This window comes from Gorilla gorilla, chromosome 3, assembly GCF_029281585.2.
Source record: "Gorilla gorilla gorilla isolate KB3781 chromosome 3, NHGRI_mGorGor1-v2.1_pri, whole genome shotgun sequence".
Lineage (NCBI taxonomy): Eukaryota > Metazoa > Chordata > Mammalia > Primates > Hominidae > Gorilla > Gorilla gorilla.
The window spans coordinates 207,235,361-207,246,986 of record NC_073227.2 but is presented as its reverse complement, the minus strand read 5'-3'; the positions used below and the strand labels follow the sequence as shown (position 1 = coordinate 207,246,986).

The 11,626-nt window shown below is 41.4% G+C and overlaps 1 protein-coding gene across 3 annotated transcripts in view; it reads right to left on the bottom strand.

The window, feature by feature from the left end:
• Positions 1–2,155: 2,155 nt before the first annotated feature.
• KLKB1 (kallikrein B1) overlaps positions 2,156–11,626 on the bottom strand; it is a 48,236-nt gene continuing 38,765 nt past the window's right edge. For 2 of the 3 annotated variants that reach the window (XM_055385885.2, XM_063705686.1), the window contains 9 exons: positions 10,351–10,510; positions 9,455–9,564; positions 9,134–9,296; positions 8,922–9,034; positions 8,598–8,766; positions 5,787–5,962; positions 4,472–4,567; positions 3,250–3,389; positions 2,156–2,610 (listed from right to left, as the gene is read on the bottom strand). In XM_055385885.2, coding sequence (XP_055241860.1) covers positions 2,419–2,610; positions 3,250–3,389; positions 4,472–4,567; positions 5,787–5,962; positions 8,598–8,766; positions 8,922–9,034; positions 9,134–9,296; positions 9,455–9,564; positions 10,351–10,510 — 1,319 coding nt within the window. In that variant the 3' untranslated portion in view covers positions 2,156–2,418. Of the gene's footprint in view, positions 2,611–3,249; positions 3,390–4,471; positions 4,568–5,786; positions 5,963–8,597; positions 8,767–8,921; positions 9,035–9,133; positions 9,297–9,454; positions 9,565–10,316; positions 10,511–11,626 lie in introns of those variants that run through there. The other variant, XM_019025789.2, reaches the window with a different exon arrangement.

Genomic DNA, 11,626 nt, shown 5'->3' with positions numbered 1-11,626 from the left:
GAGATAAAAGAGTTTCATTGCAAACCATTTTTTTCCCTTTTAAACATAAAAAACATCCACACGAACAAAGACTAATGTCTTCATCGCATGCAAAGGCAAAAGTTTAAATAGTGCATTTTTAAAATCGTTTCATGGAATCTAGCCAGATTTTACAAAAGCCATTCAATTCTGAAGTAAATTTGTAACTCTTCAGTTTCCTACTACTATCTGGTTTGTGGATAGCCCAGACCTCATGTTTTCCTTCAGCCTCTCCACCTTTAGCTCCTCCTACCACCCAGTGTGTCTTTGAGCAGGGGTTCCCAACCCCCGGGGCACAGAACAGTACCCGGTCCATGGCCTGTTAGCAGCCAGGCCGCACAGCAGGAGGTGCGTGGCAGGCCAGCAAGCATAACTGCCTGAGCTCCGCCTCCTGCCAGATCCACAGCAGCATGAGACTCTCATAGGAGCTCAAACCCTGTTGTGAACTGCACATGTGAGGGATCTAGGCTCCTTATGAGAATCTAATGCCTGATGATCTGTCACTGTCTCCCATCACCCTCAGATGGGACTGTCTAGTTGCAGGAAAACAAGCTCAGAGCTCCCACTGATTCTACATTATGGTGAGTTGCATAATTATTTCATTATATATTACAAAGTAGTGATAATAGAAATAAAGTGCACAATAAATGTCATGCACTTGAATCATTCCAGAATCATCCCCCACCACCATGCTGGTCCATGGAAAAACTGTCTTCCACAAAACTGGTCCCTGGTGCCAAAAAGGTTGGGGACCTCTGTCTTGAGCATTGAAGGAAAAACCCAAACTCTTTCAGAAAACCTCTTTTTTCTGTTTTTCCACTTAACTTGCATAAGATTTTGTAAATCGCCAATTCTGTGTAAATGTTGTTCAGTTTAACCGAACTGAATCAAGCAAGCTGGTATCAGTTACGGCGAGCCTTGGCATGTGAGGAATTTGTGTGGCATAGGACTTCTATCATCCATTCCAAAGGCTACCATAAATTTACAAGTCTGAATTTTATGAAATAATTTATACCTAACAGGGCTGGGTGTGGTGGCTCAAGCTGGTAATCCCAGCACTTTGGGAGGCCAAGGCGGGTGGATCATGAGGTCAGGAGATCGAGACCATTCTGGCTAACATGGTGAAACCCGTCTCTACTAAAAATACAAAAAATTAGCCGAGCACAGTGGCGGGTGCCTGTAGTCCCAGCTACTCCAGAGGCTGAGGCAGGAGAATGGCGTGAACCCGGGAGGCAGAGGTTGCAGTGAGCTGAGATTGCACCACTGCACTCCAGCCTGGGCAACAGAGCAAGACTCCGTCTCAGTAATAATAATAATAATAATAATAATAATAATAATAATAATAATTTATACCTAACAATGCTTCCTTTTTTTTGAGACAGTCTTACTCTGTTGCCCAGGCTGGAATGCAGTGATGCAGTGGTGCCATCTCAGCTCACTGCAGCCACGACATCCCTGGGCTCAAGCGGTCCTCCTGCCTCAGCTTCTGGGGGAGCTGGGGTTACAGGTGCGCACCACCACGCCCAGCTAATTTTTGTGGAGATGGGGTTTCATCACATTGGCCAGGATGGTCTCGAACTCCTACGCTCAAGTGATCCACCTGCCTTGATCTCCTAAACTGTTGGAATTACAGGCATGAGCCACCACGCCAGGCCTAAAAATGCTCCTTGAATTACTATTGCAATAGCCCATATCCACTGAGCCTCCAGGGCTAATGCCCCTTGCAAAGCAGATTCCTTGCCTGCCATGAAGGCCGTGCAATGCTGCAGCCCCTCGAGCTCCTCGGCACGTGCAGCCTGGACCCTCCTAGCCATGCCCTGGTAGCAAAGTTAGGAGGCCAAGAGGCAAAGGTGCCCATGGGTTCAGGTAACCCATCTCTTTCTTATAAAAGTGGGTGTTCTCCCTTCCTCTCGGCAGAACAAAACCCAAGCCCGCTAGCTCTTTGCCACACATGAAGCAGGCAATAGTGGGTTTCAGTGGCCGACCAGGTGCAGCACGGAGAGGAAATTACATCTTTTGAGATATACTGAGTTCCAGAGGAAGCAGTGCAATTAGGGGGATCCCAGGAACTGTGCTGGAACCTCGACCACTTACTTTCAGTTCTGTTTCACAACCAGAAGAAAACACTTGCTAATCGTGATCTTTTACCATTTTATTTCACAACACACAATCATGGAGATCTCAGTTGCGACCTCGCATTGTCAGCCCCTGGTTACGGCGTGCTGAAAGCGGGCTTCAGCCAGACATTGTCCTCAGCAGCTCTGAGTGCACTGTGTCTTTTGTCCTTATGACAGGATGCAAAGAAGATGCCACTCTCCATGCTCTGCAGATGAGGACACCCAGGCTCAGAATTTGACTTGAACTCAGGTTGTAAAAATTGCCTAGACTCTGGACTGCTTCTCATGCTGGTGACTGCATCCGAGCTTTTCCATCACTGCTCTGCATTTTCTCTAAAATCCAGTCCATGTACTCAGCGACTTTGGTGTAGACACCAGGTTGCTCCCTGCGGGCACAGCCTTCACCCCAGCTGGTGATGCCCACCAAACGCCACATTCCGTTGTGTTTGCAAACTAAGGGACCACCTGAATCTCCCTGAGTCACAGTGGAAAAATAAAATAGAAAGTTATGACAATGGGATTCAAATAAGTGACTGCCTCTAAAGTTCTGTAGTCCACTACACAGCGACACACACACACAGATACTTTCATATTTTTTGTAGAGATGGGTTTCGTCACATTGCCCAGACTGGTCTCAAATTCCTAGGCTCAAGTGATCCACCTGCATTGGCCTCCCAAAGTGCTGTGTGTGTGCAAGACCTTGCTTGCCACACACACACACACACACACACACTCATTCTTTCTTAAAGTTCTCCAAGTATCTCATGTGCCTGCATTTTTCGTATCCCCTTTTCTATCTGAAATAAATCTAACAAAGAAATCTTGATATCATCATCCCAATGACAAAGAAGTCTAATGTTTTTATATTCTAGCACAATTATTGCATGTATATTTGCCCCTCTTAAATAGCACATGCATAGATTGTGACATATATCATAAATAATATAAATATGTATTATGTATATTCAATTCGTTAAAAGTTGCTTATCAATTTATCAGATCATTTGTCTCTGAATTTTTTAAAAAACTATGATAAATTATGCTATTGGAAAATATATTTTGAAATGAATTTTCTCAAGCAGCCTATTGTGTTTTTCATAATCTCATGAGTTACCTTACAAGCATCTTTTCCCCCTTCTTTATAGCCAGCACAGACCATCCGTTGGGTTATTTTATAATCTTGATATCTTTTCTGGCATTCTTCATTTGTTACCAAAGGAATATTTACCTTTTGTAGAATATTTTGGATTTCACCTGTGAGTAACCAATATATAACTTCAGAGGGAGGAAACACAATAAATAATAAATATGGAAATAAGTTTTAAAGTGAATCAGAGCAGTGTATTTTTCATAAGGACCTTATCTTTGAATACAGATAGACAGTAAAAATTGGGAAGATAGTGTTACACACACACACACACACACACACACAGAGACAGAGAGAGGAAGAGGGAGAGAGACGGCACCCTGTACTGTCCTCTTATTGCCTACGTGGTGTTGGGACAAGCCCAGCACCCTGGGCTGACCAGAGACCTTGCTTCCATGTTTTCTGCCATCCCCTCATCTCAGTAGCAGCCCCCCAGAAATCCCATTTTATATTTATCACCTACAACAATCCAAAGCCTGGAAGTTCTCACTTTTCATTTTTTTGTTTTATATATTCAAAATTATAATTTACAACTATATCGTTTCTAAAAAGCCCTCCGAGCTTTGGCAACAGAGGGGTCTTTTGTTTTTGAATAAATGCAGGCCAGCATCTCTCATGGAGAACAATGTTGGGAGCTTTCATGGCTTAGTGAAGATTACTTTAAATTTCTTCTTATCTCAGATTACCAATAAAAAATCTAAAAATGTGAATTACTTGAACAAAAGACTGAATCGGGAAAGATGGAGAGAGTTTGGCAAGCTACCTTCTTCTGTAAAGAATGACACAAATATTGTTCTCCATAGTGAGACGACACACCTGCCTGTGCTCCCGGCCATTAGCATCAAGGGAGAACATGGTTTTGGGAGACGGGAACGCTACTAACACTGAGGACCGGGTGGTCTTGCACGGGCTTGTCAGCCCTAGATGGGCCCAATCTGCTTCATGCAAAGTCAAGCAACTGATCTTTATAATGAAGTAAGATGCTTAAAAGTCTCCCTAAAATTTTTTTTCAAGCCAAAGCAAAAATACATTTTTTAAGAATAACTGAATAAATATTCGGGAATAAATAGATAGGAGAGATGAAGAGTTTAGATATAATTTCAGACAGAAACCGATTAAAACGACCCACTTCATGTATTTCAACATGTGAGACTTACTCTAGAAGCAATATTTAAAGCGTCATGCTTACCTTTCTCCTTCGAGAAGCCCCATCCGGTTACCCAACAGTTGGTATAAATTGTGTTTGTGTCACCTTTGGAAGGTAGGCATATTGGTTTTTGGAATTCTGAAACATAATTTTTAAATTAGAGTTTGGTCAAATAAAGTTATGGATATAGACTTTAAAAATACATCTTTTTCTTTTTCTGTCTTCTCTTTGTATAGAGTAGCATCAAGAATAATTTTTTGCTTTCTGCCCAACCTCTATGATTCAAGAAAATTTGTCACCACCATTTTTCACGTGACATTTTTGGTGTTACAATTTCCTGAGTTAAATCCTTAAAACTGAGAACCTAAATCTACGGTCAAAAGCATTTAGAAGCTCCTGTGTCTTATTCCATGTATACTATCCTTAATAGTCATAGCAGGGTGTCTTCACTGTTCCAGACATGAAGTGCTTTAATGTATTAATTATTACAACAGACCCAGGAAGAAATTATCATCCTCATTTTACAGATAAGGAAATTAAGAGGTGTAAAGAGGTAAAGCAACTTGCCCGAGGTCACATAATTGTTTGTGTGCAGTGGCACGATCTTGGCTCACTACAGCCTTGACCTCCTGGGCTCAAGAGATCCTCTTGTCTCAGCCTCCTGACTAGCTGGGACTACAGGCACACACCACCACACCCAGTTAATTGTTTTTTTCTAATTTTATGTAGAGACGGGGTCTCACTGTGTTGCCCAGGCTGGTCTCGAACTCCTGGCTTCAAGCAATCCTCCAACCTGGGCATCCCAAAGTGTTGGGATTACAGGTGTGAGCCACCATTCCTGACCATGAATGTTATTGGATACAGTGGGTATTCGGCTCCTGGCAGCAATGACCCTCCAAAGGCAACACCTCTGACCATGATGCTCTGGCCTTCCAGGGCTTCTTTCTGCATGTGTCTCTTTCCTACCCAAATTATACCTGGAAGTAGATATCTGATCCCACTTGCCCTCACACATTCGAATATCCCTAAGCCCAAAGCAATGACAGTTCTGCTACTCTTGTCAAAGCAAGCCCAGTGCCTCTCAGACGGCACAGACATTTCCCACACCCATTATTTCCATCACCTGCATGCAGTTGTATCCCTCCCTGAAAGAATTAATTCACGTCTTGCTCTTTAAGTAGAAGAGATTTCACGGCAAGTCGCGGGGTCTTCACTTCCCAGCAACCCTCACCTTTCCCTCAACTCCACCAGTCAGAAAATGACGACAGTCTCTCTAGGTCTGCCCTCTTGTTCAAACTGATATGAAAATATCAACCAGCGCAATTCTGCTCTCCACCTTCTTACATATGCTACATACCAGTGTAATTCAAAGGAGCCTGGAGTTTTATCAAGGCAATATCATGATTCCCTTCTGAGACTTTATAGTTTTGGTGAATAATAATCTCTTTTATTTGTGAGAAAGGTGTATCTTTTGTAATGTCTGACAGATTTAAAATGCCACTATAGATACGCCAAACATCCTGCAGGGGAAGCCTAGGAGAGAAAAATAAATACCTGTTTGAAACTGGGCAGGCCTTCCTTCAATAGTGTTCCTTTTTCCTATCACTCTCTTTCAAAGAACTGGGAAGGAAATACATAGGACACATTTTCTCCTACCTAATTTCTCCTTCTGGTAATTTTTCATCACCAATAGTGGCAGTAGTGAATCTCTGAAGATTCTATTTAACAAATTGAAAAGTCTACATTTATGTAATTGCATCATGCTTACTGCAAGTGAAAACAAAAAGAATGTTGCTGTCCCATTTTTGAGAGACACTGTAGTGGGAAGAGACTAGCAATTTATCATGGAAAAATTAAGCTCATTCACCAAAGCTGAACCTCATTGCTCCACTAAATTCAGAACTGTCAAGAAGTCAGGCTGATCTTCTAATGCTCTTCTAATTAGTCAGAGTAGGAGGACTTTACTGTTGTTTAAAATATCTCTATACAGCTGGGCACAGTGGCTCACACCTGCAATCCCAGCACTTTGGGAGGCTGTGGGTGGATCCCTTGAGGCCAGGAGTTCGAGACCAGCCTGACCAACATGATGAAACCCTGTCTCTACTAAAAATACAAAAATTAGCCAGGTGTGGCACGCGCCTGTAATCCCAGCTACTCAGGAGGCTAAGACAGGAGAATCGTTTGAACCCGGGAGGCAGAGGCTGCAGTGAACCAAGACTGTGCCACTGCACTCTAGCCTGGGCAACAGAGAGAGACTCCATCTTAAAAAATAAATTAAATAAATATACAAATAAAATAAAATATATCTGTATTTTGGAAAGTATGAAAATGTAAATAGATTATTTAAAAGATGAATGTATACTAAGTACATCCAAAATTCTGATCTAAAGCAAAGCCTTATTCTGTGCAAAGATCTGGAAATCTTTATCATCACCAAGTAGTGCAAGGCATGTGTGCACAAAATTCTAGAAAAAATGATGGAGATATCAGGTGCAAAGGGGCCTTTTTTTATTTGCAATGAAATCATTACACCTTTATGTCTATTATCTCTTATAAACTCACAATACTGAGCCTTCAAGAATGAAAATTCTTGGTCCCAAATTGGAGTGCATTTAGTAAAAAAGACACCTACTATTTCCCATCTTGGGCCTTTTCTTCCAGTCCAACCACCTTAAAGTCACATGCAAGGTCATGTATGGCAGAGCCCCTTCACACGATGACAAGGTGGAGGGGTCTTTCTCCACCCACGTGTACCACCGACTGCTATATTTTGGCGGCAGTATGTTCAATCCTAGTATACAGCATCTAAGCATGAATTTCACTAAAACAAAATACTTTGTGTTTATTTTTGAGAAAAATCAAGTGTCTTCTAGTATTTCTTTTGCTTTTTATATGCTTTGTCCATTTCTACATTTCTTATTGAATATAGAAATCACAGTTTACATTTTTTGAAGTGTTTATGTTCTACACACAGTACTAAGCATTTTAAATGTGTCACTTAATCCTCCCAATAACATTACAAATTCGGGACTATTATTATTCATATTTTAGATCAAATAAAGCTCAGAGGGATTTACAAATCTTCTAGGGCCACACCTCTAATAAGCAGCAAAGCTGTCACTTAAGCCATGTTCTGTCTAACTCCAAAGCCTCAGTATTTTAAGACTTACCTAACATGTCTACTATTTGACCAATAAATTGAAATAGATCAAATTATATACATTGAAATATACAGAGTACAAAACTCTCACTTTTAAAAATTATTATGACTTAGTATATTTATGAATCAAAGAGCAAGAAGTAACATTTCTATGGGCCTGACAAATAAGTCTTTGAAGAACACATCAGGGATTGGTGGTGGGATTGGTGGTGGGATTGGTGGTTGGTGGTGGGATTGGTGGTTGGTGGTGGGATTGGTGGTTGGTGGTGGGACTGGTGGTGGGATTGGTGGTGGGTGGTGGGATTGGTGGTTGGTGGTGGGATTGGTGGTGGGATTGGTGGTTGGTGGTGGGATTGGTGGTTGGTGGTGGGATTGGTGGTGGGATTGGTGGTTGGTGGTGGGATTGGTGGTGGGATTGGTGGTGGGATTGGTGGTGGGATTGGTGGTTGGTGGTGGGATTGGTGGTGGGATTGGTGGTGGGATTGGTGGTTGGTGGTGGGATTGGTGGTTGGTGGTGGGATTGGTGGTGGGATTGGTGGTTGGTGGTGGGATTGGTGGTGGGTGGTGGGATTGGTGGTAGGATTGGTCGTGGATGGTGGGATTGGTGGTGGGGTAGGTGGTGGGATTGGTGGCAGGACTGGTGGTAGGCTTCGTGGTGGGATTGGTGGTGGGATTGGTGGTGGGATTGGTGCTGAGATTGATGGTGGGTGGTAGGATTGGTGGTGGGATTGGTGGTGGGTGGTGGGTTGGAGGAGTGGGGTACTGTCTTCGTTTCTCTTTCTGTGGAGAATACCCACTCAGAGCCATCTGTCCTGTACAGAGACCACACTCTGTTCTAATGGTCAGGTTGGTCAGTGCTTGGACCCTACAAGTTAAATGTTGTGAATACCATCTCCGCTTTAACACGTCTCTATTCATAAAGTCACATGGCGGTGAAGCAGCTGATCATAGATCCTTCAAAATGAGAAGCCAAGATAAGACTCTGGATGAGATGCATCCAACACTTACCCATCAAAGCAGTGGGCAGCAGTGAGGACCCACTGGTGTCCTATGAGTGACCCTCCACACAGGTGCCTCTGAGCTGTCAGCTTCACCTGCAGGCTCACCTGCCAGGGCCACTCTCCCCAAGAAGAGTTTGTTCCTCCAACAATGCGTGTGCTTGTTTTTGTTGTGCAGACTGAAAAGAGAGTGTTGACGCTAATGGTTGGAATTAGAAGTGAATCAAAGTCCCTTCTAACCAAGGAGAACAAGACACATAATTCCTTAAGACTAAGCAAACTATCAACATGACAGACGTCCCTGACAGGTCCACGAAAAAGTGAGGTTACTCACCAGAGTTGTCCCCAGTGTTACACAATCTCAGAGAGTAACCAGAGCTCCCTTGTGTCCCATACACAATCCTAGTTGGAGAACCATCCATAGATAATCTTAAGAAACACTTACACCTAGATGAAATGAACAGTAGAAAGAGTAAGACTTCACAGGGGGAAAAAGAATATGAAATGGTCATGTCAACTGTCTTTGAAAAATAAAATTTCCTTTACTTCTCTTCCTTACAGTCTTCTGGGAGTAAAGAATAAGTGAAAAACTGACAGCGAATCATCTTTGTGCAAGTCTCTTGGCAAACATCCACTCCTTTAACGAAAGTCACATTCAATTCTTCTCCTCCAAAGTCAACTCCCGGGTAAATTTTAGAATGGCAGGGTTCTGTGTCAATTATAAACACAAAAAGATATCAAATGAGAAAAGCAATGAACGACATTTACACAAGTTTCTGTTACCTTGAGGATTGTTTCATCACTGTTGCTGTTAAAAGTCATGAAATAGGTTACATTTTATGTAATATTATTATCAAATCACATTACCAGGTAAAGTTCTTTTGCAGGTTAAAAGGCTATATCCAGATATGGTGTTTTCTTGAGGAGTAGAGGAACTTGGTGTGCCACTTTCAGATGTTTTAAGAAGACAAACATTTCTATTTTTTTAAAAAAGCAAGAGAGAAAGAAAGAAATTTGCATTAAAGGCATTAGGCAAATACAAAAGCAGCTCACACCCAAAAAGCAACTCGGCAAATTTTATTCTTCTGGGAAACTCTCTTCAAAGTAAATCCAACTACAGGACTCTAATAAATTGCAGAGATTAAATGTAAATCAAGCCACCTCTCCCTCTGGAGAAAACTAATAGGCACAGACAACCTGAAAAGAGGACAATGATGAAGTTCCACCTTCTAACTGGAAAAACAAACAAACAAAAAAATCAAAGAACAAATTCTGGGAATTCATGCTGCCGATGATATTACATAACTAGACACCCTTCTCTTAGCTCCATGCTGTGTGCAGAAGAGGGTGGGTTATCTGAGATAAAGACAGTGGGCCAGAGCCTTGATCAGAATAAACAGGGCTCTAGTTTCCGAAACAAAGACAAGAGGCAACAAGCTTAAGGGCTATACTGCCAGCGAGTGGATTTTACTCCAAGCTAATACAAAACATGAAGATCATGTTTCGAATCTTCATTCAAAGGCGTCAGATCCCTCTTTTTTCTCATGGCTACTGCTTCCTTGATTCAATGGTAACATTTGTTTTAAAGTAAGAGAAGATAGGCAGAGAAGTCTGCTAATCTCTTAACTAATCTGCACCTGGCAGAACAGTACCTACTTAAACTGCAGGTTCAAGTGTTTTGAGGGAAATGAACGAAACTTTCAAGAACTCAGACTATAAAAGTGATGACAGTACAGCAGCAAGTGCTCCCCATGCATACTCGCCTTTGTGACTCGACTTTCCATGCATTTGTATAGAATGTAAAGAAGAGGCAGTTGGGGTGATAGGTGCAGATGGTTCGACACACAAAAGCATCTGGAGTGAGAACCCTGGCAACATCCACATCTGAGAACGCAAGATGCTGGAAGACATTCATGTGGCAACCTGTGAACTCACAGAGAGAAGATGTTCCTTAGGAAATGACACGAGGCTAAATTTGCTTGTATTTTGTCACCATAGTTAAGGAGATTGTGACTATTTATTATTCATAGTACTAAACATCCTAAGTGAAAAAGTGTCCTTTAAAGTGTCTCCAAACTGTTTGCCATTCAGAGGAAGGCAAAACTGGTCTAACTCTAAGGGGCAAATTCCTATTTCAGAGAAATAAAAGCTGTGCTCCCAGCTCCAGTCACCACCATTGCCAAATGCCTGCATTACTCAGCATGTGTTTACGTTTCCTTTATATTACTCTGACTCTGAGGCCTTAGGAATGTAAGGGTTTTTTTGTTGTATTTTCCTGAATATTATAAAAAATTCTTTAATAAGAAGTGATTAACAAAAATGCCTTGTGCCTATTAAAATTAGAACAGGAGACAATCCACTTTTATTATCATTACATGAATATGATCTTATATCTTAGTTTCGTTTTAGTTGTGTACATATCGTTTATGTAGTTTACTAAATTTGATAACACGTAATTCCATTGATACTCATTGGTCTACAGATTCAACGCACTCTCTATCAAAATCCTGCTGCTTTTTTATTGCAGAAATTGACAACCATCCTAAAATTCATATGGAAATGCAAAAGATCCGGAATAACCAAATTAATCTTGAAAAAGAACAAAATAAAAGCACTCAAGACTGTCTGAGTTCAAAACTTACTACAAAGTTATGGTAATCAAGACTGTAACTGGCATTAGGATAGACATACAGGTCAATGGGATGGAACTGATGGTCCAAAAATAAACTCTTACATTTATAGACAATTGATTTTGAAAAGGTTTTCAAGACAATGGAATAACTGAATATCCACATGCAAGAATTAAGTTGGATTCCTACTTTACAGCATATACAAAATTTAATTTAAAATACATCAAATGCCTAAATGTAAGAGCTAAAACTATAAACCTCTAAGAACAAATCATAAGCAAAAATCTTCCTAACCATGAATTAGGTTTTGGCGTTTTAGGTAAAGCACATGCAAGAATAAAGCCAGACTGGATTTCACCAAGTTTAAAAACTTTGGTGCTTCAAAGAACACCATCAGTAAAGTGAAAAG